This window comes from Capsicum annuum, chromosome 9 (genome assembly GCF_002878395.1).
Source record: "Capsicum annuum cultivar UCD-10X-F1 chromosome 9, UCD10Xv1.1, whole genome shotgun sequence".
Lineage (NCBI taxonomy): Eukaryota > Viridiplantae > Streptophyta > Magnoliopsida > Solanales > Solanaceae > Capsicum > Capsicum annuum.
This window is the reverse complement of record NC_061119.1, coordinates 214321657-214348979: the sequence shown is the minus strand read 5'-3', so window position 1 is coordinate 214348979 and position 27323 is coordinate 214321657. Positions and strand designations below refer to the sequence as shown.

The 27323-nt window shown below is 35.9% G+C and overlaps 1 protein-coding gene across 3 annotated transcripts; it reads right to left on the bottom strand.

Moving 5' to 3' along the window:
• Positions 1-16: 16 nt before the first annotated feature.
• Positions 17-26721, bottom strand: LOC107841005 (putative late blight resistance protein homolog R1B-17). 3 transcript variants are annotated; one of them, XM_047396557.1, is made up of 6 exons: positions 26588-26721; positions 25560-26146; positions 25069-25470; positions 9174-10970; positions 8518-8601; positions 17-7955 (listed from the first exon to the last, which is right to left on the bottom strand). In XM_047396557.1, the coding sequence occupies exons 3-4, from the start codon at positions 25376-25378 to the stop codon at positions 9391-9393; spliced, it is 1890 nt and encodes a 629-aa protein (XP_047252513.1). In that variant the 5' UTR covers positions 25379-25470; positions 25560-26146; positions 26588-26721; the 3' UTR covers positions 17-7955; positions 8518-8601; positions 9174-9390. The 3 variants fall into 3 exon arrangements, 1 of the variants encoding a protein (XP_047252513.1); XR_007044613.1 differs by lacking the exons at positions 17-7955; positions 8518-8601; positions 9174-10970 and adding an exon at positions 20203-20455 and having other exon boundaries at positions 24453-26146; XR_007044614.1 differs by lacking the exons at positions 17-7955; positions 8518-8601; positions 9174-10970 and adding an exon at positions 20462-20648 and having other exon boundaries at positions 24453-26146.
• Between the last annotated feature and the right edge of the window lie 602 nt (positions 26722-27323).

Sequence of the window (27323 nt, the reverse complement as noted above, 5' to 3'; positions counted from 1 at the left end):
ATACGAACAAATGTGTTTAGGATAACGAGTGTTCAAAGAAGGTGCCTTCATTATTTTTCTACACAGAAGATGGAGTTTTAGTCCATGAGAACGAGTGTTCTTCAAAAATAAAGAATGCTCAAAAACCTGTATAGCCACTTAAATTTGATATGTTTTGTAAGATAGACATTCAAACTCAGTTAGTGACCAGACAGACACTTGACGAAGTGTGCCTTTTGAACACCAGGAGAGATAGAGGGGAAAAAATAAGTTCAAATGGGCTGAAAGATCAGTTATTCTTTCCGGCTTTTCTCTACAAAATCCTCTTTGGTAATGTGGAAATGTGGCGAGCTGAAAAGATTTCTTTTCTTTTGTTGGATTTGTTTTGCAGGGACAACCATTGTGTATGTACTATTGCAGACATGGGATCTGATATTTGGTTCAAGTTGCAAGTTTGATCACCCAATGTATGTAGTTGAGAATACATGTAGTTCATAATTAGGAACCAGTGCATTGAACTTGACTTCAGAAGGGTTCGCTGAAGTAGTTTCTGCGAAGCCCAGGCGACTGTCACTCCCAGAATCAAGAAAGATGCCGTCTGGTGATATTAACATTGATATTTATCCCCCGATTACCAGTCAGCATCATTATTTTGCGTGTACAAATTCTTTTGAAGATGCATTTCAGTTAGTAGGTATTGGACATTTGTATGAACAAGTAAAGTAGATTGAGAACTTCTCATTCTATATATGATCTGCAAATTTCTTTAGCTATTATACAAAAACTTTGAAATACCACTAAACAGCACAGTACTGATGGTCACGTGTTCTTACCTATCTCATAAATAGGACGCATGAATACAATATATGAGTGAAAAGATGCCTTCAGAGTCCTGTTGCAGCATCTTTCCATAAATTTCAGTACTGAGTTTGAGTGGTTGCTTTTATTCAATATATGAGATAAGTAACAATTTATGACTTTATAATATTGTTTGCTTTACTTGGAGTCTTCTATCTACCCTGCGAAGGACGAAAGACTAACTCCAGCGGCACTAGAGAAATTGCACCAACTTACTAAAAACCTCACACAGGAAGTCACAGATGTTAGACTATGAGATTTTTCTAAGATAGTCTTTTATTTAATAGCTTCTTTTAATATTATATGTTTAGCTTTTTTTAAAAATAAATGGTAGTCCTTATTTTGAGAAAGTGTGTCTTGTAAGATACTATGAGGTGTGTCTTGTAAGACTCGTGTAGCTTATAAGTGGAGTCTTTTGTAAAATGTTGTGATGATGAATGAATGAAAAGCTACTGCTCAAACCTTCCTTTTTTCTACTCTTAAGCTCCAAATTATAACAGTGGTATCAGAGCCGATCTTCTTGAGGGATCTGTGAAGGCTTAAAGATAAGTTTTTTTCAGATCTTCTAAAAAAAAGAAATCTGAACAGCAGCATGGCATCCAACAGCTTCTTGGGTGCAGGTCCTCTTACGTTTACAGGATAAAACTATCACATATGGGTCATAAAGATGAAGGCTTATCTTAAAGCTCTTAGTCTATGGGAAGCAGTTGAAAGTGAAAATGATCCCCCTCCATTGGGACCAAATCCAACTGTTGCACAAATGAAGAATTATGAAGATGCAAAGTCCAAGAAACCAAAGGCTCTTACTTGTCTTCATTCAGCACTTTTAGATGTGATTTTCACCAAAATAATGGCTTGTGAAACACCCAAAGAAGTATGGGAGAAGCTAAATGAGGAGTTGATGGAAGTGAAAGAGTGAAATCTGTCAAACTCTTAACTCTCAAAAAAGAATTTGAGATGTTAAGGATGAAAGAAGGAGATACCGTGAAGGAGTACTCTGCCAAACTTCTGAAAATTGTAAAAAAGATAAGATTATTTGGTGAAACTTTTCCAGATTCAAAGGTGGTGGAGAAGATGATGATAATCTTACCATCAAGGTTTGAGTCCAATATTTCAGCAATAGAGGAATCTTGTGATTTGAAGACTTTGTCTGTCGCAGAGCTGATTAGCAAATTGCAAGCCCAAGAACAAAGAACAAGTATAAGAGATGAAGAAGTAGAAGAAATGGCATTTCAAGCAAAGCACAAAGACAAGCAACCTGTGAAGGACAATAGGAGAATGGAAGGAGATAAAGCGGCAAAGAAAAAGTCATGGACTGAATCTTCACAGAAAGAAAAGTTTCGACCTTGCCTCCACTGTAAAAGAACCAATCATCAAGAAAAGGATTGTTGGTTCAAAGAAAAGTCATCAATTCAGTGCAGATTTTGTAGAAAAATGTGTCATATTAAGAAGAATTCAGGGCAAAGAAGAATCAGCCACAACAACATGTTCAGCAGGAAAATTTCACTGAAGAGTCAGAAAAGGAAGAAAGCTTGTTTATGTCTGCTCATGAAGAAAAAAAATTCAACCAATCCAAATAGTTCCTAGATAGTGGGTCCACGACTCACATGACATATAATGAGCTTATGTTTCACACACTTGACAAGTCACTTAAAGCTAAAGTTAGGATGGAAATGGTGCAACATTAGAAGCACATGGAAAGGGTTCAATTTCCTTTCAAACTAAACAAGGTACAAAGCTTATACATAATGTGTTGTATGTTTATTCTTTAGCATGTAACCTGTTGAGTGTTGGCCAAATGATTTCTAAAGGCTACTCCTTACTTTTTAAGGGAAAGCATTGTTTGATCTTTGATATTGATGATACTTTGATTGACAAAGTAGAAATGGTGGATAGGATCTTTCCAGTAGATGGAAAGTTTGATAGTGCCAATTTTTGTAAAATTGGATGATTCATGGCTATGGCACAGAAGATATGGGAATCTTAACTATGCTACTTTAAAATCTATGTATGAGAAGGGCTTGACTAAGGATTTACCTAAGATCTCAGTTTCTAAAGAAGTATGTGGGTCATGTCAGATAGGAAAGGTTCACAGGAAATCATTTCCTAAAAGTGCTTCATGAAGGGTAACTGAAAAGCTTGAACTTATTCACACTGTATGTGGACCTATGAAGACATCATCCCTGGGTCAAAATAAATATTTTCAGTTTTTCATTGATGACTTCACAAGGATGACTTAGGTGTATTTTGTCAGTAAAAAATCTCAAGTATTTTCAGTTTTCAAGAAGTTTAAAGCTTCCGCTGAAAGACAGAGTGGCTGCAAGCGGAAGGCTTTAAGGTCAGACAATGGAGGTGAATATACTTCAAATGAGTTCAACAAGTATTGTAAAGATGCAGGGATTAATCACAAGCTGACAGTAAGTTATTCACCAGAACAAAATAGAGTCTCGGAGAGGAAAAACGAGACGGTAGTTGAAATGGCTAGATATTTGGTGCTTGAAAAGAAACTACCGCAAAATTTTTGGGCAAAACTTGTTTCTACTTCAGTTTATTTGTTGAATAGGCTTCCAACCAAAGCTATGGATGGTAAAACTCCTATTGAGGTATGGAGTGGAAAAAGGGCATCTGCCAAGCACGTAAAAATCTTTGGTTCGATATGCTATTCTCATGTTCCTTCAATGAGAAGAAGCAAGCTTGAACCGAAAGGTGAATTGGGGATCTTTATTGGTTATTCATTGCAAGCCAAAGGTTATAGAGTTTTCAACTTGCAAACAAAAGGCATTTCCATCAGAACTGATGTAGTGGTGGATGAGTATGCTTATTGGAACTAGGATAAGGAGCAAGTTGAAAAAGAAAATGCAGATTATTTGAACTTGAATCCGTTGCCTGAAATACAACCATTTGGCTCTGAAAATCTAGAAGAAGCTGAAGAATCAGATGGTGAATCCTCACTTGATTCGCCAATTTTGAAGACAAGGTCCTTTCTGAGATATATGAAAGATGCAATGTTTCAATCATGGAACCCAATACCTATCAAGAAGCATCAAAACATGAAGTTTGAATTGAAGCCATGAAGGAGGAGATTGGTATCATAGAGAAGAATGACACTTGAAAGCTGGTTGATAAGCCCAAGACAGAAATGTAATAGGGGGGAAATGGGTTTATAGAACCAAAATTAATCTAGATGGTTCAGTTAATAAACACAAAGCAAGGCTTATTGTGAAAGGTTATGTGCAAGTTGCAGGTCTGGATTATGGAGACACATTTGAACCTGTTGTAAGACATGATACGATACGACTTCTATTTGCTTTGGCAGCTCAATCAAATTGGAAGTTGTATCATCTGGATGTGAAGTCGGCATTCTTAAATGGACCATTGCAGGAACAAATTTATGTCGACCAACCGGAAGGCTTTCAAGTTGGAGGAATGGAAGATAAAGTTTACAGACTACATAAGGCGTTGTATGGATTAAAACAGGCTCCTCGAGCATGGTACAGTAAGATTGATGATCATCTAATTCATTGCGGCTTCAAAAGAAGTGAAAATAAAGCCACTTTATATGTGAAAAAGGCTAAAGGTGGAGATGTTCTAGTGGTATCACTCTATGTTTATGATCTTCTGGTAACCGGGAGCAATGAAGCTATGGTGAATCAATTCAAGTAAGAAATGGAGACCAAGTTTGAGATGTCATACTTGGGTGAAATGAATTACTTTCTGGGAATGGAGATTCATCAAGCTATTGATGGAATTTTCAGAGAAAATATGCATGGGATGTTCTTAAAAAACTCAAGATGGAGAAGTGTAAGCATGTGTCAACTCCAATTGTTCACAATGAAAAGATCTCGAAGTCTGAAGGAGATGATAGGGCTGATCCAACAGTTTACCGAAGTTTAATTGGCAGTTTGCTATATCTGACAGCAACAAGACCTGATCTCATGTTCACGACAAGTTTTTTGTCAAGGTTTATGCATTCTCCAAGTTAAGCTCATCTTCGTATTTCCAAACGAACATTGAGGTATATCAAGGGAATTGTTGATTATGGTATTTGGTTTAAAAGGGAAGAGCAAGGGCAATTGATGGGTCATTCAGATAGTGGTTGGGCTGGAAGTGTTGATGATATGAAGAGCACTTTTGGATATGCCTTTATACTTGGTTCAGGCATGCTCTCATGGAATTCAAGGAAGCAAGATGTGGTAGCTCAATCATCTGCAGAGGCAGAATACATTGTTGTTGCTAGTGCATCTAATCAGGCTCTATGGTTACGAAAAATTCTACGTGATCTAGAGCAAAATCAAATTGAAGCTACTGTCAATAAGGTTGACAATAAGTCGGCAATTTCTATCGCCAAAAATCCAGTGCAACATGGTCGTAGTAAGCATATAAATGTGAAGTTTCACACTATCAGGAAAGTAGAGAAGGATGGCAAAGTTAATCTTGTTCATTGCACTCCGATCAGCAGATTGTAGACATTTTGACCAAGGCTCTTCCTAAGGGGAAATTTGAAGTTCTAAGGGCTATGTTGGGAGTATCCAAGAAAAATCTCAAGGAGGAGTGTTAGAATATGAGATTTTTCTAAGATAGTCTTTTATTTAATAGTTTCTCTTAATATTATAGGTTTAGCTTTTTTAAAAAATAAATGGTAGTCCTTATTTTGAGAAAGTGTCTTGTAAGATACTATGAGGTATGTCTTGTAAGACTCATGTAGCTTATAAGTGGAGTCTTTTTTAAAATGTTATGATGATGAATGAATGAAAAGCTACTGCTGAAACCTTCCTTTTTTCTTCTCTTAAGCTCCAAATTATAACAACAGATGGGAAAATCGTGTGAAAGGTGTAATATCTAAGTCATTTCTCTTTTCACGATGTTATTTACCAGAGCATCGTTAGCATGATGGACAGCTCACAGATCATGAACGAATAGTGAATATTGTATAATTAATGTAACTATGTATCGTTGTATATAAGTGTAATTATAGATATTTGATTTGGTAACCAAAGAGAATAAATATTGTGATAGAATAGCTGCGGATTTAGAGGGATAGAATAGTTGATCTTTAGGGATAGGAAAGACGGATCTTTAGGGATGTAATCTTTGAATACTTTCTATTTAACGACAAGACTCTCAATATTGAGAATCATTCAGCAAAAAATTGGCACAGTTCGTCGACAATCAGTCCTTAACTCCTAGGACTTTTGATCTCGGTCATTCCGGTTTTTTTTTTCAGTCATAGTATTTCTAGTTTTCGCAGCTATTCAAGAATATGTCTTCACATCAATTTGAATCATTCAGTGTTCGTTTCACTGGAAAAAATTATTCATACAGGGAATTGCGATTTCAATTATTTGGTACCGGATAAGAACTATGGCGCCATATAGATGGAATCGATCCCTATCCCGCTGATCCTAAAAAGTTAGGTGAATGGATGATTAAACATGCTCGGGTGATGACAAATCTCTCCTTTTCCCCGTGAACCATCTATCTTTTTGAAAAATTAAAAGAAAAAAGAGACCTTTGGTCTTTGTATTTGTATTTGTTTATTTGAGAGATCAGCCAAGTTGGGTCAGTGGACACTTTTAGGATGTGATAATGACCACTAATCTCCTTTTGATAAAGTCAAAAGAAGTCAAGTGGGAACTTCAGTTTGTTCTTTGTGTTCTTTATCAAATGCATCTTTATGCATAATCGAAAACCTTTTGATGAAAATCTTGCAGAAATAAGTGCAACTATACTTGTCTAACAGCCGGGCTGGCCTGTTTACAGCGCGGCCCAAGACAGCACGTAGACCGGTAAGGAGGCCGGGCCAGTTATGATAAAGGGAATGGGATTGTGAAACAAGCCATACAACTTGAGTTGATTAGTTCATACAAAAAACTAACTTGAGCTGATTAGTGGACACTTTTAGGATTTTGAGAAATTAAGAGATATGGATTATGCTGCTATTACTTGTCTTAAGAGAACCATACACCAACCAATGGAATTGACAGCATGTGATTTCCAACCATTCTACAAAAAGCTTGAAACTTTGAGAGCTATTCTGGAGAAACCATGGAAAGCAACAGATGATCTCGAGGCATCAACAAGTTTGGAAGCTGAAATCACTGATATAGCATACACAGCAGAAGATATGGTTGACTCAGAATCAAGAAATGTTTTTTTAGCACAAAGGCCACCATTAAAAAGTAATGGCATGAATGAGCCGATTTTGTAACGGCAATGGCACGATTGAGCCAAACTCGTAACTGATCGCATAAATGAGCCATTTTTGATAGTTCAATGGCATATTTGAGCCCTTTCCCTATATTTCCCAAGAAACATTGCTTTTCTCAAAGTTCTTGAGAAATAATTCCAGGGAGTTCTTGAGAAATAATTCCAGGGAGCTATCATTTTCTTGAAAAGCGAGAAATTCTTCTCTGTGTTCACTAATTAGAGATTTCACTGGCGAATTGGATGTCACGACCAATTCCGTTGTTCTGTTCAGAGAAGTCATGCTTGCATGAGTCATATCTTTACTCTCGTGTTCCTTGTGCAGTTTTTACCAGAAAACTGCGAGTTTCAAGAACTCAGCAGTGTTGCTACATATAATACCAGTTTCAAATTCTATTAACTCAAAAAATAAAACTAACAACACAAAGTAATAACCAAATCAATAACTGAAACCATAATCAAGTACATCACCAAAGTCATAAGAGCATTTATTAAGAGTTCAAGTTGGGATGTGGCTAGAAATAATGGAATCAGAACAATAACATAAAGACTCCTAGACACCACAAAACTAACAGGTTGTCTCATCATATAAAATAATCATCAAACTCGATCCACGTGGTCTGCTAGTACTGAAGTTGAATTTGTAAAGTTACATAAAAAGAGAAGGGAAGAAGGGAATTAGTACAACATAACCTGTAAGTCTCATAGACCATCACCTAAAGGCCGTGGCAAGGCTTTATGCATTACAGAAAATTAATGTGTGCCACAAATCCTTGGAAGCCACACGTCGCTTGAAACTGATAATTTAGTGGTAATTTGCGACAGAGGAACCGAAATGAAATTCTAAGAGTTCAATCCTTCTGGCCTTGAACTCCTTTCCTAATGTTCTTCTGAATCAGAATAACTCTTCCCGACTGAGAAGAAACAAAAAGGGTCACTAGAAGTTCGACAAGTCACATTATTCAGATGCAGATTTAGAACATGTTCAATCAAACTCACATCTTTCAACTCAACGTCATGTGAGCACACACATACATTTTTTGGAGAGCTAAATTGCTTATATTACATCTTAACTAACAATTATTTACTAATTCAAAAAATGAGCTGCAAATATTGATGTATAATTTTATAGACTCTATATAATATTATTTACTCTATAATCTTTTTGACAATATTATATGTGTTTTTAAAAAAAAAAAATAATTAATTTCTATATGGGATATAGACACAACACGCTTCATAGAGACTATAAAACCAAAGATATACATTTACATTTATGAATAAACATCGTGTGACGAACTAGCATCAACAGTCTATAACAGTATCAAATTGTTAATCCATTGTTTCCATTCTCAATATAGGTTAGAGTAAAGCATCTAGTACCTTCCTAAACTATGACCAAATTTTCTACAACACACTCCCACTTCATGGGGTCTCTATTACCCCCGAACAAAATTTTAGCATATTTTCACCAACCTTTTTAGCTGATGTGGCACATTTGATCTGACACATCTGCATATTCTTCTTCATCATCATCATCGTCATCATCATCGTCATCATCTGTATGATGTGAGTTGTGGAAATGAGAAACAGTGTGCAACCTTGACAAATATATACTTACCTTGATAAAATTAATACAAAGTATTTCACTTTTTGATATTCAATTATTTCATAAAAGAGTTGAATCCAAGTAAACCTCATTTTACTAGAATTTACACAATCTATACCTTAAATTTTGTGAGCAAGGACAACAAAGAGAGCAAACATCTACTCTTCATTTTTCATTTTATTTTTATTGTAATTTAATGGCAGGGTTGGACATTAGCCCATTTGTTTGTTCAACCCATCTTAAACCGCCCAACTTCAGCCCAAACAACCCAGCTGCCACCCCTATGAGTAAAAATTAGATCAAATGTGCTGAAATTTATCAATCTTAAATGAAAGTACCAAAACTACTCAAAAATATATTTAAGGGGCCGTCTTGAACTACGCTCAAATATAAGGGATATTCTTGTTAATTTCTCTTATTTCTGTGAAAGAATATGGGGCAAAGCTAAATAACTTTTGTGTACTACTTGACTTGTGGAAATGAAAAACAGAGTGACCTTGATAAATACTGTATATATACTTACATGGATCAGAGATACAAACATCCACAGGGTTGTTTCCGAGGTCTTCTTGTTCTTTCTGAATTCGTGCAGCAGATTCCCCAAGTTTGGGAGGACACTTTCTTAACTCAATCAGCTGTAGTGTGTGTATATCTGCAAACTCAATGGGTATCTCTTTCAAGTTTCGGCAACTTCTAATCATGAGGCGCTCAAGGACAGGAAAATTGTCGTTTGTGGCTTTCTAGTACTTGAGATAATTACCTTCAATTAGCAAAAACTTCAATTTATTATAATTACCTTCAATTAGCAAAAACTTCAATTTATTAAATCCCCTAACAATTGGATGCCATTTTTTGCCACCACAAGCATCATCCATCAGCTTGAGCACCTCAAGGTTAGGCAATTCAGCAATGATATCCAAGTACGACCAACTTAGCGAAGTTCTTTCCAACTTCAGCTTCTTGAGCATTGCAGGAAAAGCTCTTGCACTTTCTGGAAACAGCTTAGAGCACCACATAAAACTCAAAGTTTCAAGTTGCTGCAGATGGACAAGATTATTGAGAATCCCAGAGTCCCGAATACTATTAATTTCAGTCTCATATCCACTGATTCCTAATTCTTTGACATTCTGAATCCCCATAATAACCTCCTTCTTGCAACAAAGTGGAGACAAGTAAGAAATAGTTTGTAAGTTTGACAAATCCAAGTGCCTTCCCTTGTCAACAGATCGACTTGGGCAATTTGGAAAATATAATCTGGGCAGTTGAAGATGCCTTCCTTTGACAGCAGATTTTGTTGGGCAATCTGGCAAAAAATATACTCTGGGCCGTTTAGGATGCCTTCCTTTGTCAGCAGATCCACTTGGGCAATCTGGCAAATAAAATGCTGGCAGTTTGAGATGCCTTAATTGCATTAGTCCCCAAATTTCCTCAGGAACAGTTATTTTAACTAATGGACTAAGCCCTTGAACAATGAATGTCTGCAGATTCCATAACCTGCAAATTTCTCGAGGTATGTCTAAACACACATGGCAGAGCAATGATAGGTACCTCAACCAGATGAGGCTTAGTATCTGTACAGGGAAATTACCAATCCCCAAGTGTCTCAACTCCAAGACTTTGAGTAATTTGAAATGAATAAGCTCTGATTTCAGAAATGGAGGAAAAAATGAATCCTTAAGATGAAAAGAGAAAATAGAATGGGTTCGTTTCAAAAGATCGTTGTTGTCATGATCTCTCAACTGACGATGTACACGGGTAAGAAGTGCCCTATAAAGACCATTGGGACAGTAAAGAAATTCATCACCAGTCACCCATTTAAAGGGCCGCATTTTTTGCATACTGAGAGGTCCCCATACTGAATCTGATTGGTCAAGCACAATGTCGTTCAATATAAAAATGTTCTCCCTTTGAATTTCTCTTACGCACAGGTCATATATTAGATCATGAACCTTACATGATCTAATTTTTGTTCCATCTAGACTTTTCTTGCAGACGAGCACTAGACATCTATCGACAAGCTCTTGCAAGCACTTCTCAGCCTCTCCTTCCAAATCATTTTCCAACTTTAGGAACCCCTCAGCAATCCATGATCTCTTCAAATTCTTCACTGGTATCTCACTGTCTTCTGGAAATATTCCGAAATGCAGAAGACATGCTTTTAGATCGCTAGTCAAGTGATTGTAACTCAACCCAAGCACACGTGAACGTCGTTCATCAGGATCATTCATGACAAATGACTTCACATCTTTAGCAACACTTTCCCAATCTTCTATTGCCCTTTTAGATTTGAGAAGTCCAGCAACCACGACAATAGTTAGTGGTAACCCGTGACATTCATCTGCGATTTGCTTCCCAACAGCCTCAAACCCATATGGTAATGCTTCACTTGAAAATGCTGCACCATTTAAAAGACTCCAACTCTCATCCGGGCCCATTAAATCCATCTGCAAAGAAAGATTCTCTGTATCAGCATAACAGGCTACTTCGTTGTTACGGGTAGTCAACAGTATTCGACTCCCTGCATTGTCTTCAGTTGGAAAGCATCGTCTCAGGCTATCCCACACTTCACAACTCCAGATATCATCCAAGACAATTAAGTACCTCTTTCTCTTCAAACTTTTTTGCAGCATGTCTGCTAGCTCTGCTTCACCTTTCATCCTAACTGAGTCATCCATTTTGATCGTCGATTGCAGAAGGAGCAAAATTTCCTTTCTGTTGTGCTGTTGAGATACAGTAGCCCAGGAACGAATATCAAAACGGCGTAGAACTGATTTATTATAGTAAACTTCTTTTGCTAAGGTTGTTTTACCTATGCCTCCCATCCCGACAATCAGGATGACTTTGGGTTCACCAGAGTAGCTTGTAGTCAGATCATTTAACAACCGTTCCCTTTGATCATCACGTCCAACTGTTATCTCCTCAACAGTTGTGTATTCCTTTGATGTTTTGTTGAACCATTGAAAAATATTGAACCACTGGAAAATCATGAAGCACTGAAAATTCATCACCTTCCTTTTATCTTGAATCTTTGTTGACTTTTTCCTGATACGATCAATATCCTTTGCTGCTTGTTGAAGGCTATCAGAAAGCCTCTCACGTGTCTTTTCATCATTTGCCAATACAACTTCAGTTACTCTTAGTTGAATTGTGTGTTCAGCAATATTTGCAACTTCTTTTACCTCTACTTCCAAATCTGTAATTTGCCCAGAAACATTGTTTTTCTCAAAGTTCTTGACAACTACTTCCAGGGAACTAATCTTTTCATGAAGAGCACGAAATTCTTTTCTGTGATCACAGGTTAGAGATTGCATCGGCGAATTGGATGTCAAGAGCGATTCTATTGTTCTCGTTAGAGAAGCAACACTTGCATGAGCCATATCTACTGTATCTCGTTTTTGTCCTTTGTGACTATGACCTGAAACCTACAAGGTAGCAACAGGTCAATGGTATTACAAATAACAAGATAGGCAGATTTACTAAGAGTAGGTGATTTATTAGTCTTTGCTATTCACAAATTCTAAAATACTTTTGATCATGTAATTTATTATTCTTCGGTTTGAACCTTCCTTCATATGTGTATAGACCCGAACCCAATAATTTATATTTATTTTAGAAGTGTGAGGATCAACTCTTTAGTATGGAACATCATTGTAAATGGAAGAATACATAAGTTGTAATTTTAAGATAAAAAGTTACTAAAAGATGATTACTTAGATATATACCTTTATTGTACTTCAAAAAAAAGTAAAGAATCTAGAACCTCCTTGAATTATGACCAAATTTGCTATTACACCAATTTCACGTAGGTCCTATTACCTCTAAACTAAATTTTAGTGTATTTTTGTTATTCTTTTTAGCTAACGTGGCATCTTTTGTAAACTTTTGTAGCTGACATGGCACCTTTGACGTGAGCCCCATTTCATGTAATAAAGGTGTCACGTCAATAGAAAAGGGTGATAAAAGTACGCTAAAATTGAGTTCAGGGAGTAATAGGACCCTTGTGAAGTTGGAGTATGTCGTAGCAACTTTATTGTCATGTTCTTTTTTTGACTGTTATGTGCTGCTTTCTCTATTATTTATCGTGTTTTCTTCACTATCATTTTTCCTTTTTTAATAACTAATTTGATTTATTGCATTTGAGGAAAGTCCTTCAAAAACAGTCTCTCTACCTCCATGAGGTAGAAATAAGATCTCACTTATGAAATTATGTAAAATTATACCTCATTGTATATATTAAAAAAAGACCTTACCAATTTGTTTTTGATGCAAGACAGACCAAGAAGAAATGGAAACATACACTAAAAACAGTCCACAAGTCAAGAAACTCGAGGACTCCTTTGATGACCACACTCGGATTCGCTACTTGAACAAGAATGAGATAATATCAAGGTGTTTTTTTGCTTGTTATTACTTGAATTACTTTTTCCATTTACAATGATGTTCCATACAATGATGTTCAACACAATATGGTGAAGAATATAACAATAACAACGATACACGATTACAATGACAAGAACCAAACGGATTACACTAGAATAAGAACCAACGATTACAAGGAAAAGTAATGATAGGAAGATAGACAAATGAAGATGTAATTTTAAGAACCAAAGAAAATATTCCACTCTTGGACCCTTAAGACCACACACTAAAATCACCTATACCTTACAATGACACAAGAGAGGCGTCCACCACCCAAGCACTAATGTATCAAGCAAAATGCAACACATAAGTGATTCCACCCTTGTGCTATGCCCTAGTTTCGGATTAGGACTCTTCTTTCTAAGAGAAGTGTTCTCTCAATAACAAGCATAAACCAATGGAAATAAACCCTACAATGTTCTATATATACAACATTACAAATAAAAGAGAAATGACAAAAGGGCCCTTCAATAGAGGACTCCACTTGGGTTTATGCACTCTTTAAGTGGTATTCAAAATGCTCAAAAAATGTCCATGGTTGTGATCATACTTGTATCATCCTCTCCAACTTGAGAGGAATATTACCACAAATTCACAGGCTAACCTCTTTTACAAAAGCACTTCACAATCTCCTTCTTGCGGCCACACATCTTGTCCATACTCTTCATTTTACACTTCAGCTTCTTCATGCTCTCCATCTTGCGGTTTGCCATCATTCTTAACCGATTCACTGCCCACCTCTACTCCAAGATAGTACAATCTATCCTCCCTTGGTATTATATTTCTCTGATTTGGGAACTCACTAGCCTTGTGCCCCCACCCTTGACACTTGAAGCATTGAAACTCCTTGGGATTGGAAGTAGAATTCAATTTACCTTCATACCTTGGAGGATATTTTTGGACAACCTTGGTGGCCTCGGGGCAGCCATGAATGAGTTCTCTTTGTGATCCCTCTCAACCTCTGAAGCTGCATGGAAAATTCCATCCATGGTGCTGAATTTGTGAAGCATCATGCGAGTGAAGATGTCCTTGTTTAACCCAACCTTGAAGCGCACAATGTCATGACTTACTTTCTCGCCTCGGTGGTCAAGTTTCAACATCAATTGTTGAAATTCATCATAGTAAGCCATGACACTTTTTCTCCCTTGCCTTAAATTGTACAATTTTTCAAGGAGCTCATGCCTATAAGCCTCGGGAAAGTACCTTTGTTGTATAAGGTTCTTCAACTAAAACGAAGGAGGAGGTTGTCCCCCGTTCATCTCATTTCCAAACCGTTTAACATACTCCCACCACGTATTAGCATACCCTTCAAAGTTAGCTATCTCATAGCAATTCTTCTTTTCCTCGATGATATCATTAAGTTGGAATATCTTGTCACACGATGAATCCAAAGAAAGATAAGATTCAGGATCACTCTCACCCTTGAATATTGGAAGGCTAACTTTGATGGAGTTTAGCCCTACATCACGATTTTGGTTCCCTTGTTGGTTCCAATGACCAACTCTACCTTTTCGGCCATGAACTTCCCTCGGATCACAATGCCTTCCCCTTATCTCTTCCCTTCCCATATAAGCATCATCATACGACCCATAACCATCATGTTGTCCTACCCTACCATAGCCCTCAACATGGATGGGTCTATTTGGGTTAAGTGGAGCTTTTAGTATTGGATTTGGATAGTAAGGTCTTTGGTCAAGTGGAGATTGGATGGGAGGGTTCGGTTTAGGTGGTGGTATTTAGGTTCCAAGCCCTTCTTTTTGGACTTGGTGGAGTGGAGGATGTTATGGTCTATCTTGTTCTCGGCTTTGGGAGTAAAGATTGGTTTGATTTTTGGAAATTGGTGTATATAGCATTTGGTGCAAGGTCTCGGGAGTATTAGTTGGGTAAATGTTTAGACTGGTGGAAGGTCGACTCCTTTGGATTTCCACACGTTCTAATATCCCACACATTGATGCCACATCCATATCTAATTTCTCAAGACCCACATTCAACCTAGCCATATCTCGAGACATAGTTTCAAGGCGAGGAAAAATGAGATTGATGGAATTATTGTCCATTTTCTGAGCATTTGAAGCCTCGAGTTCCATTGTGGTTGTACCTAAAATAACCCTTCAAGTTATAGTCCAATCAGGACACGAAATCAGTCTGCAACGTCACACACAGCAATACAATACAAAACCTACAACACAAACACACAATAGTTCCAAAAAAACTCACTTCACACTCACACACTTGTGATCTCACACTTGATTTCACAAATGTTTGCAAGCTTGATTGTATCCCGTGCTTGAGATGTTGAGAGGTGAACCAATTGTTTACAATGACTCAAAAAATAAAGCACACAAAGGAACATTAACAAGAAGGACGGTTTCAAGACTAACTTACAATCTAGGACTAGCTTGTAAGTTAGTAATGGAATCAACAATTGAGACAAAACAGACAACAAAATGAATTGTCGTGTGAACAGTAATTTCATGACGTGTCACTCTCCAATTGTCTACGGTTTTCCTCAATTTGGAATGGATGAAATTGTTTTAGAGGGAAAGTGTAAGTCTTAGAGCCTTTTCCAATTTCAATCTTAAAATAGGTGTGACTTTGAATTGTAAAATTTCCACAAAACAAGACCCTTGAAATAGGGAAATTGGTTGGAAGTGATGGGCTTAAGTCCTCTCACCAACAAGTCTTACAACTTTATTCTTCACCTTTTTAGATCTAAAGTTCACTTTTCTTGTTTTAACAAAAGATGTAAGGTGAAGAGCAACAAGAAGTCACAACAACCTTCAAGAACAAAAACAATATCCACATATCCAAGACCCAACCCGCCACAACAAACCACAAATTTTTGGCCTGGGCCTTTGTTCACAAAACAACTTTAACAAGTTTATGTCCAAATATAGATCTAGATACCTTTAGTGTTAGTGAATCAAGAAAATAACACAAGAAACAACAATAACAACAAAATAAACCCTAGGCCTAAACTCCACAAATTGCGGCCAAGAATATAACAACAACAAGCTAATTTCTCGGCCAAGAACAAACACAAGAAGCACTTCTTTCTCTTTTTTTTCATTTTTTTGAATTTTCAACTACCAAGCCCAAGATTGATTTTATTGGAACAAAATCAACCACAAGCTTTGATACCAAATGATGCAAGAGAGACCAAGAAGACACAGAAACATACACCAAAAATAGTCCACAAATCAAAAACTCCGAGGACTCCTTTGATGACCACACTTGGATTCGCTACGTGAACAAGAATGAGATAATATCAAGGTGTTATTGGCACCAAACTAGCAACCAAACTAAGTTATCAACACAATATGGTGAATAATATAACAATAACAACAATACATGATTACAATAACAAAAACCAAATGGATTACATTAGAATAAGAACCAACATATTCCACTCTTGGACCCTTAACAACACACACTACAATCACCTATATCTTACAATGACACAAGAGAGGCGTCCACCACCCAAGCACCAGTATATCAAGCAAAAGGCTATACATAAGTGATTCCACCCTTGTTGTAAGACCCCACAAAGTTCCCGCATCGTTAAAGACTTTAAAGTGAACTAGAAGAAGCTTAAAGCTTAGAATTTTAGCTAAGTGCTCAACACTTGGTTTATTTTGAGCCTTCAATCTTCATTGAATTATTTCACGACCTTTCCAACCTCCATTTCTTGAATTTTTTATTATGTTACGATGGGGCAGGGTTGTAGTACATCTCGGGTGAGTTTTGGAATTTTTAGACGAGCCTAAGGTCGTGTTTGGATTGGCAAAATAGTAGCAAAAGGCTGTAAGCCCGCATCGCCTGGCTTACGCCACTGGTCTAAGCAGGGTGCCACCCAGGCTAGACCAGAGGTCTAAGAAAGGTGCTGCCCAGGCTAGACCGGGGGTCCAAGCAGGGCGCTGCCCTGGATATCGTGCCAGGCCAAATTTTAGCTTCCTACTCTGACTCATTAAGGGAATGTGGTATTTTTCAACCCCTTATCAACTCTAACACGGGCTTAAATCCTTAGAACCCAAAAATAATCTTAGGTTCATCAAATTTTCTCAAGAACTCTCACTAGGGTTACAACCTAAAAATCAATATATCTCAAGATTCAATCGTGAGTTTTCGATAAGTCTTCAAAATTCGGATTCCCCATTCCGAGGGCTACAATAAGCACCCATTAGTTTCAAGAATAGCAAAACAAAGTCCAGAGTTCATTCAAAGCTTCATGTTTAAGGTATGTACGATTTTGAACCAGAACACTCTTTCGTTCTTGTGCCCAAAATTTTTAGTTTTTCTTAAAGAATTTCATATTTTCAAGATGAATTCATGTCTATTTTACTATATTTCGAAATTATAATACTAAGACTTGTTCAATTTTTGAGTTGTGTGATTATCTTGTTTAATTATAATATAAATTGAGAAGTTCATGTTATACATTGCCATTCCTATATTGATGTCATATTTTCTATGATTTTCCAAGATTTGTTGTCATGAACTAAGAGTTAATAACTCAAATGGTCACTGAACTTACGATTTTTTTCTCAAAAAGTCACTCAACTTTATTTCTTACTTCAAAAGTCACTCAACTTAGGTTGTTCTCTCATAAAGTCACTCAACTTTGATTTTCACTTCAAAAGTCACTTAAGTATGAATATTTTACTTATAAAGTCACTCAACCATTTAATTATTTGTTTTAATTAAAATTTGCTAAATTAAAATTTTATTTAAAACCAAAATTCTAAAAAAACTAAAAAAAAAATATTTGAACCATATTTATTACATATTCTCATGTTTACTTTATATTTAACCCTCTGAAATTTTAAAATATCCTAAATAGTTTATATCAATTCACTTATAATGTTAATATTAATTTTTATGATTTTTCGAATCATATTCATTTAGTTGATTAGATTTAATTAACTTTCAACGTGATACTTATTTATGAAATTGGTTTTCAATCACAATGTAATTTTTTATATTACCACTTGTATAATATACATATGCATCAAATAAATACAATAAATTCTATTCCTAATAAGTTGATAAAAGGGATTGTTATAGATTTTAAACTAAAATGATATGATATAAAACATTACCAAATGTTATTAAACATTTGTACAGTATAATATATACACTGCAACAAAGTAAAATTACCCGTAAAAATTGTACAATCAAATGAGTGTGGTTTTAGGATATTAATTGATGATCTGTATGACTATATACACTTTATAAGAGTAACCGTTAGACAAGAAAATAGTAGTAAAATCAAAATTCTAAGAAATAAAAAAGATATTCAATTAAACCATTTAAATGAATTTTGGATGTGGCCAGATCACTAAATTGATTGTTTAAATGAAAATCTTTTTTATTTCTTAAAATTCTTATTTTAAATAAAAATTACATGATAAAAAATTTTAATGAAAAAATTAATAAAATAGCTTGAGTGATTTTCTGAGAAAAGAATTCATACTTGAATGACTTTTGAAGGAAAAATTAAAGTTGAATCACTTTCTGAGAAAAGAACTCATAATTGAGTGACTTTTGGAGTAAGAATCATAAGTTGAGTGACCATTTGAGTTATTAACTCCATGAACTAAGCCTTATTGTGAAATTATGAACCTTTGAGAATGAGTTATTGATACTCTTTAAAGTGTTTCAAGAAGTGTACTTAAATCCACATGCTATTGAGTATTCAAGTTTATTCATGATAAGTCTATCGAGATTTCAAGAAAAACATTGAGTCTTTATCCTAAGCTAAGAAAGAAATCAACATCATTTTAATTTAAGATAAGGCGAAGCATATTGGCTCCCATTTCATGTGTTAAGTTGTTTAAGGTGGATTTTCTTAAAAGTTCTGAGCTAAGTAAGGGAGTAGTATTTAGCACCGAGTTGGGCTTGATTCCAAGGTCTCATGCCCTTGAACTACGTGTGCCCGTAGGTTTCTGATTTACCCTAAGTGGGTTAAAATAGTGATCACTAAAAAGTTAAGGCTCTACTCCGATGGCAAGGATAGAACAACTCTCCCCAACGTAAGTAAGACGTTGGACTCCATTTAGCTCACATGGTTTATGTCGGTTAGAAGAAAATCTTGAGTCCCAAAGTTGTATAATCCCAAGTCTCCTAAGTTTTCTAGAGTCTCAAGTCGTAAAGTTCTTAAAAGTACCAAATGCTTGAATTTTAAAGATGTTTTACTCTCCTAAGGCTAAAAGCATGAATTTTGAAAGTATAAGTATTTCAAAAGCTATTGTTTTAAGATTTCTAAGATTTCAAAGTGTCATGATGTTTAAGTCCTAAAGAAGTTACTTGTTCTCACAAGATTAAAGCATAAGTCCTGAAAGTTGATATTTTAAGATTTTATTTAGTTTACAAGTTGAGAACAAATAAAGAAGGCAGATTTAGAATAAAGTAAAATGGCGCACGTGATTTATATTGTATGTTTCCCATCCATGATTTATGAGGATTTTATTCAAGCTATGTGAGTCATCTACTATATCATGCATGTTTTCTGTAAAGACTTATGATGTAACTATTTAACTGCACACACCCCCATATACTCAGTACATTCCCGAGGTACTATCCATATACTTGTCTGTGTGCTACATTTTCTCGTAATGTAGGTTCGGGTGCTCAGTCCCAGCCTCGTCAGTGATTCCCGCATGCCTTTATCTACATCTCCACAGTGGTGAGTCCTCATGATTCGAGGACCTATTATCTTCAGACATTCAGTTTATCTAGTAGTTGTGTATTTCTTTTCAGTTAAGTATGTATTAGTTGGGAATCTGTCCCAATGGCTCTCTAGTTTCTTGAGTAGTAGAGGTTGTGTTAGACTAGTTATCAGACTGTTAGTATGCTACGGTTTTTAGTATTGTGACTGTTCAGATAGAGAATTTTCTTAGTATCCCTTATGATTTGATATGACAGTACCAGTGCTTTGTTTATTTTATCTATAAGTAAGGTATCACATGAAGTAGCAGGCTCAAAGGGTTAGCTTGGGGCTACTTGTAGCCTTAAGAATCGTGTGACGTCTCCGGTCCCGTTTTCAGGGTGTTACACTTGTTTTATGCCTTAGTTTCGGATTAGGACTCTCTCTTTCTAAGAGAAGTGTTCTCTCAATAACAAGCACAAACCAATGGAAATAAACCCCTCAATGTTCTATATATACAACATTACAAATATAAGAGAAAATACAAAAGGGCCCTTCACTAGAGGGCTCCAAAGCCGCCCCATTGAGAGCATCAAAAGGGAGGGTTTGGGCCTCTTCTTCAGTTGGGTTTGTGCACTCTTTAAGTGGTCTTCAAAATGCTCAAAAAGTGTCCATGGTCGTGATCATACTTGTATCAGTTGTTCCAATCACAACTTTTGTGATTATATAGTTGCCTGCCACTAATATTTTGTGGACTAATAAGTCAATAAAGAAATAATATGATAAGAGGGAGTATCATAGCAAATCTCCAGCTAAGGAGCCAAAAAGGAAAACTTTTTGACTCATAAAGTGAATATCACCTAAATTTTTTTAACCTTTTCCAGCAGTTTGCATGACCCTTGGAAGTGCTCGAATTGTCAGAGGGTTCAAATGCTACATAATTGACTCATAAAGTGAATATAAGATCAGTGAAGTCACAACAAGCTTTTCAGAGGGTTCAAATGCTACATAATTATCACAAGTTTTCTTTTATTGCTCTAATGAAACCTTTTCAAGATAGTAGATTTATCAACAAATATAGAAGGAGATTGCGCATGCCAATAGCTACTTCTAACTGTAATGGAAAAATATGGGTCTTTATTAACCATGATTTTGATATTATAGTTATTAGTAATACAGAACAACAGCTTACTATAAATTCGAAACATCAGATCATGCATCAGAGTTTTTACATCACTATTGTTTATGCTAAGTGTAGTGCAGATCAAAGATTGATTTTGTGGAATGATATTTATCAGGTGGAATATGAAATTGATGGCCCTTGGTTATTTGGGGGTGACTTTAATGTGGTGATAAATGCAGAAGAGAAAATAGGAGGTCTGCCTGTGGTAGATGCTGATCATGAAGACTTTGAATGTTGTATCTCATCTTGCGACTTAACAGAAGTTCCTTTCAAAGGGAGCCCCTTCACATGGTGGAATGATAGAGTTGATAATGATTGTATTTTTGAGAGGTTGGATAGAATTTTTATTAATCAAGAGATGCAGGACTGGTTCAATCATACTGAAGTTGAACATTTACCAAGAACTGGATCAGACCATGCTCCAATGTTGCTTACTTGTGAAGAAAATCATTCCAGATATAGGAAACCATTCGGGTTTCTACAATTTTGGACAGAACATAAAGTCTTTAAGGAGATTGTTAGGCAGAATTGGGTTTCCAATGATTCTGGAAATCCTTTTCTAGCTTTTAATAAGGAGAACATCAAGAGGGTTAAGAATGCTTTGACCAAATGGAGCAAGGACACTTATGGGGATATTTTCAAGCAATTGATCATTAGAGAAGATTTTTAGAATAAAAGAGAATCTCTTTGAAAAAGTGCCAAATACTATGAATAGAGTTGTGTTGCAAAAGGCTCAAGCTGAATTTAAAAGATATCTCCATTTTGAAGAGATTTTTTGGCGACAAAAAGTTGGGTATGATTGGTTTGAAAATAGGGATAGAAATACAAGATTTTTTCACAACATAGTAAAGGGAAGAAGTAATAGACTTCATCTAAAGAGAACACAAAAAAGTCAGGGGACCTAGTTGGAGGAGGAAGGAGAGATAGCTGCAGAAGCCATTGATTTTTACCATACACAGTTCTCTCAAGAGAGAGATGCCACTTGATTTTTCATTATTGAGGCACATCTCTGAATCTGTGAGTCTTGAAGAGAACCTTTTGTTATGCAAAACCCCAAAGTTAGAGGAGGTTAAGAGGGTTGTTTTTGCCTTGAATAGTGATAGTGCTAGTGTACCTGATGGTTTAACAGGGAGATTCTACTAGTGTTGTTGGGATATAGTTGGGAATGATATCCTAACAATAGTTCATGATTTTTTTCAAGGTAGCTCTTTGCCAAAGTGTATTACTCATACTAAATTGGTGCTTTTACCTAAGAAAGAAAATGTTCAATCTTTCTCAGATTTAAGAGCTATTAGTTTGAGTAATTTTATCAATAAAATTCTTTCTAGAATTATTCATGATAGAATTGAGGCTTTGATATCTAATTTGATCTTTTGTAATCAATCTGGTTTTATAAAAGGTAGAAGCATCATCAAAAATATTTTATTGACTCAAGAGATTGTTACGGATATCAGAAAGAGAGGTAAGCCTGCAAATGTGATACTTAAGCTTGATATGACTAAAGCCTATGACAGAGTTTCTTGGTTCTTTCTGATAAAAGTTTTAAGAAAAATGGGCTTCTCATATTTTTGTAGATTTGATTTGGAGATTGGTATCTAACAATTGGTATTTTGTGTTGCTTAATGGGCAAGCTCAGGGTTTCTTTCACTCAACTAGAGGTGTTAAGCAAGGGGATCCTTTATCTCCTGCCTTTTTTATTTTATCGGCAAAGGTTTTATCTAGATCCTTGAATGCTTTATTTGAGGATGTGCAGTTTGTTGGTTATGGTCTTCCTAAGTGGAGTTCACAATTGAATCATCTTGCATATGCAAATAATACTATTATTTTTGCTTCTGCTGACAAATATTTTTGAAAAAGATTGTGTCAACTTTACATGAATATGAAGTTCAGTCTGGTCAAAAAATTAATAAAGAAAAGAGTTCTTTCTTTATACATCAGAGTGTTGCTGCAGATTTAAAAAGATTAGTGGAAGAATGCACATGTTTTTCTAGGGGTCAGTTTCCATTCAAATACCTTGGTTGTCCGATCACTCATGCTAGGAAAAGAAAAGAGCATTATGTTGAGCTTATTAGAAGAGTGAGAGACACAATTCATGCTTGGAAAGGCAACATGTTGTCCTTCGGGGGCAAGGAAGTGTTAATCACTAGTGTTTTACAAAGTACTCCAATTCATGTGTTATCGGCAGTTGTTCCTCCTAATTGTGTGTTGAAAGAGCTTCATAGAATTTTTGCAAAATTCTTCTGGAGTAATAAAATTTTAGGTAGGAGAAAGTATTGGGCTTCTTGGGATAAGGTTTGCTTACCTAAATTTGAAGGTGGTTTGGGTTTTAAATCTATGGGTGATATATCTCAAACTATGTTTGACAAGCTTTGGTGAAAATTCAGGACCCAAAATTTATTATGAGCTAATTTCAGGTGGAACAAGTACTGCAAAAAACAAATTCCCGCTCTTGTTCAATGGAAAGGTGGTTCTCAAGTATGGAAACACATGCTGCAAAATAGAGAGATTGTTGAACAGAATTTGTGGTGGGAACCAAGGGGAGGTTCATCTAGCATTTGTTTTGATAATTTGACTAATCTTGGTCCATTATATGTTCAACCTACTGATGTTCTAGGATGTCATTCTCTGACAGATATTGATATGTTCTTGACAGAAGATGGTTGGAATTTTGAACTCATGCAAAAACATTTTCCTAGTAATACTGGTGAGCATGTTAGGATGAATATGGGCAATGTTAGACAGACTAGAGAAATGGATAAACCTTGGTGGATAAAGAATAGTACTGGGAAGTTCACTGTCAAATCTATTTGGAAAATTTTAAGAAAGAAATTTGCTCCTAATAATGATTTTATGATGTTGTGGGTGAAGGGACTACCTTTCAAAATTTCTTTTTTTGGATGGAGGGTATGGACACATAGGGTTCCTGTAGCTTCTGTCATGGCTACCTGGAATCTTACCATTTCCCAAATGTGTCAGTGTTGTAGAATTCCCATGAGGGAAACCATAGAGCACCTATTCTTGACATGAGAAGAAGCTATTTTTATATGGGATTATTATGCTAGATGTGCTGGTCTCTTAGGCCCTTGGGTACAGGTTAAACAGACTATGAAGAAATGGAGGGTTTTTCAAGGTAATATTAGACAGAAAATAATCTTTCAGACACTTCCTAACATCATCCTATGGTTTATATGGAAGAGAAGGGATACAATTCTTCATGGTGGTTCATACTCTAGAAATAAGGTTTTATGGTCTGAATCATGGTCTAAATTGTAGCCCGAAATGCGGGGCGTTACATAAGCAATGAAGAGTGTGGTTCAAAACTCCGCTTCGCTTACTTAGGCAGTTCTTTCTATGTTGCTGGAACGACTCTTTAAAAAAGTTGCGACAACCGTGTCAGATCCTTAAAAAAATGCACAACTTTTGAAGGATCCAACACGTAATCAACGTTATTTTTGAGGACTCGAGCAACATAACTATATACATAGTACAAAGAGCCACTAACCTTTTAGCTTTAAAACTTTAATTAAATGAGAGAATAATTAAGGGAAACTAACCTTTCAATGGCAGATCATACAGCTTCAAAATCACTGAAAGAGATATTTGAGAAAAGGACAAAGAAATGACAATATTATGAGTAACAGTAAACAAATGTGTAAAGAACAAAAGATAAGAGTACCTAACCAAGATAAAATTTGAGTGGCTTAAATGATATCTGCAGAATTTATCAGCCCAAACAGTCCCTTAACTTTACATAGTAGGTTCACTTAGGTCCCTATACTATAATGTTGAGCATAAATGGTCCTTTATCTCTTCAAAAAAAAAAAAAAAGATGCACTTTGAAAAAAATGTTGTGCTTTATACACATAGTGGGATCTGGAGAGGGTAGAGTATACGCAAAACCTTATCGTTATGTCAAAGGTAGAGACGATGTTTCCGATAGACCCTTTGCTAAAGATAAACAGTTCGAAGCAGTCGAGAAATAGATGCCCCTTATTTAAAATATAGAGAAATTACATCTCCTTGAAAGCTAGAGAATAATGATAAAACATAGTAATTAAAATTTAAACAGTAAGAACTATGATGAAATCCTTGAACTTCAATCTTTATTAGTAATTGCTTTTAAAACTAAAACAAGAGAATCACCATATAAATGCACGACAATAGTTAGTGATAACCCGTGAAATTTCCCTGCAATTTTCTTCCCAATAGTCTCAAACTCAGATGACAATGCTTCATTTGAAAATGCCACACTTCTAAAAAGGTTCCAACTCTCATCTTGATCCATGAAGTTCATCTGCAAAGAAAGATTCTCCGTGCTAGCATAACAAGCTACTTCATTGATTCGTGTAGTCAACAATATTCGACTCCCTGCATTGTCTTCAGTTGGAAAGCATTGTCTCACGCCATCCCACACTTCACAACTGTAGAGAGCATCCAAGACAATTAAGTACCTCTTTCTCTTTAAACTTTTCTGCAGCATGTCTGCTAGCTCTGCTTCACCTCTCGTCTTAACCGGTCATCCATGTTGATCGTCGATCGCAGAAGGCCCAGCATAGCTTCCTTTCTGTTGTGCTGTTGAGATACAGTTGCCCAGGCATGAACATCAAAACGACATAGAATTGAGCCATGATTGTAAACTTCTTTCGTTAAGGTTGTTTTACCTATGCCTCCCATCCCGACAATCGGAATGACTTTGGGTTCACCAGAGTAGCTTGTAGTCAGACTTCTAACAAGCGTTCCTTTTGATCATCACGTCTGACCATATTATTGTTAACATTCAGAATATTGTTTGTTGAACTTGAAAAATCTTGAACCAATGATTCCTTTGATACTTGTTTGCCTTTATCTTGAACCTTTGTTGACTCTTTCCAGACATGATCAATGTCCTTTGCTGATTGTTGAAGTCTTGAGCCAATGATTCCTATGATGCTTTTATTTTCTCCCTGAACAGTTTCTGTTAGTCTCAGTTGAATTGTGTATTCAACAGCACTTGCAACTTCTTTTACCTCTACTTCAAAATCCGTCATTTCTCCAAAAACATTCTTTCTCTCAAAGTTCTTGAGAAATACTTCCAGGGAACTAACTTTTTCACGAAGAGCGCAAAGTTCTTCTCTGTGATCACAGATTAGATATTGCATCAGCAAATTGGATGTCGAGCGATTCTATTGTTCGCATAAGAGAAGCCACACTTGCATGAGCCATATCTACTGTATTCTCGTTTTTGTCCTATGTGATTATGACCTGAAAGCTGCAGGGTTGCAAGAGATCAATTGTATTACAAATAACGAGATACGCAGATCAAAAGGAACGCATAAACTAAATAAGATCAGGTAACGGTAACAGTGAGTATAGTCCAAAACTCAGTAGCTTTAGCTCATTTAACGCGTAAAAATAATTTAACTTTCAGTACGCAAAATAGATTGTGGTTCAAAACTCCGCTTCACTTACTTAGGTATTGTTTTCTACGTTGCTGAAACTCTTTTAAAATGTTGGCACACCCGTGTCAGATCCTTAAAAAAATGCACAACTTTTGAAGGATCCAACACGTAATCAACGTTATTATTGAGGATTTCGAGCAACATAACTATACATAGTACAAAGAGCTAATTTACACATTGACAAGCCACTACAAGTATTGTTTTTGCTCTAAAACTTCAATAAAATGAGAGAATAATTAATGGAAACTAACCTTTCAATGGCAGATCAGACAGCTTCAAAATCACTGCAAGAAATATTTGAGAAAAGGATAGAAGAAATGACAACATTATGAGTAACAATAAACAAATGTGTAAAGAACAAAAGATACACAGTACCTAAACAAGACAACATTTGAGTGGCTGAAACGATATCTGAAGAATTTATCAGCCCAAACAGTCCCTTAACTTTACATAATAGGTTCACTTAGGTCCCTATAATATAATGTTGAACGTTAATGGTCCTTAATCTCTGCAAAAAACAAGATGCACTTTGAAAAAAATGTTGTTCTTTATACACATAGTGGGATCTGGATAGAGTATACGCAAAACCTTATCGTTATGTCAGAGGTAGAGACGATGTTACAGATAGACCCTTTGCTAAAGATAAACAGTTTGAAGCAGTCGAGAAATAGATGCCCCTTATTTAAAATATAGAGAAATTACATCTCCTTGAAAGCTAGAGAATAATGCTAAAACATAGTAATTAGAATTTAAGAACTATGATGAAATCCTTGAACTTCAATCTTTATTAGTAATTGCTTTCAAAACTAAAACAAGAGAATCACCATATAAATGCACATCTCCATTCATTTAATAAATAACGTTACCAAATAAAATGAGTGTGTGATCGTGTTAACCATTGTGAGCTCGTGAACTCAAAAATTTAGTAATGCCCAACTGTGTAATATTACTAAAAATTCTATCAACTCAAAAATATGTTACAATACG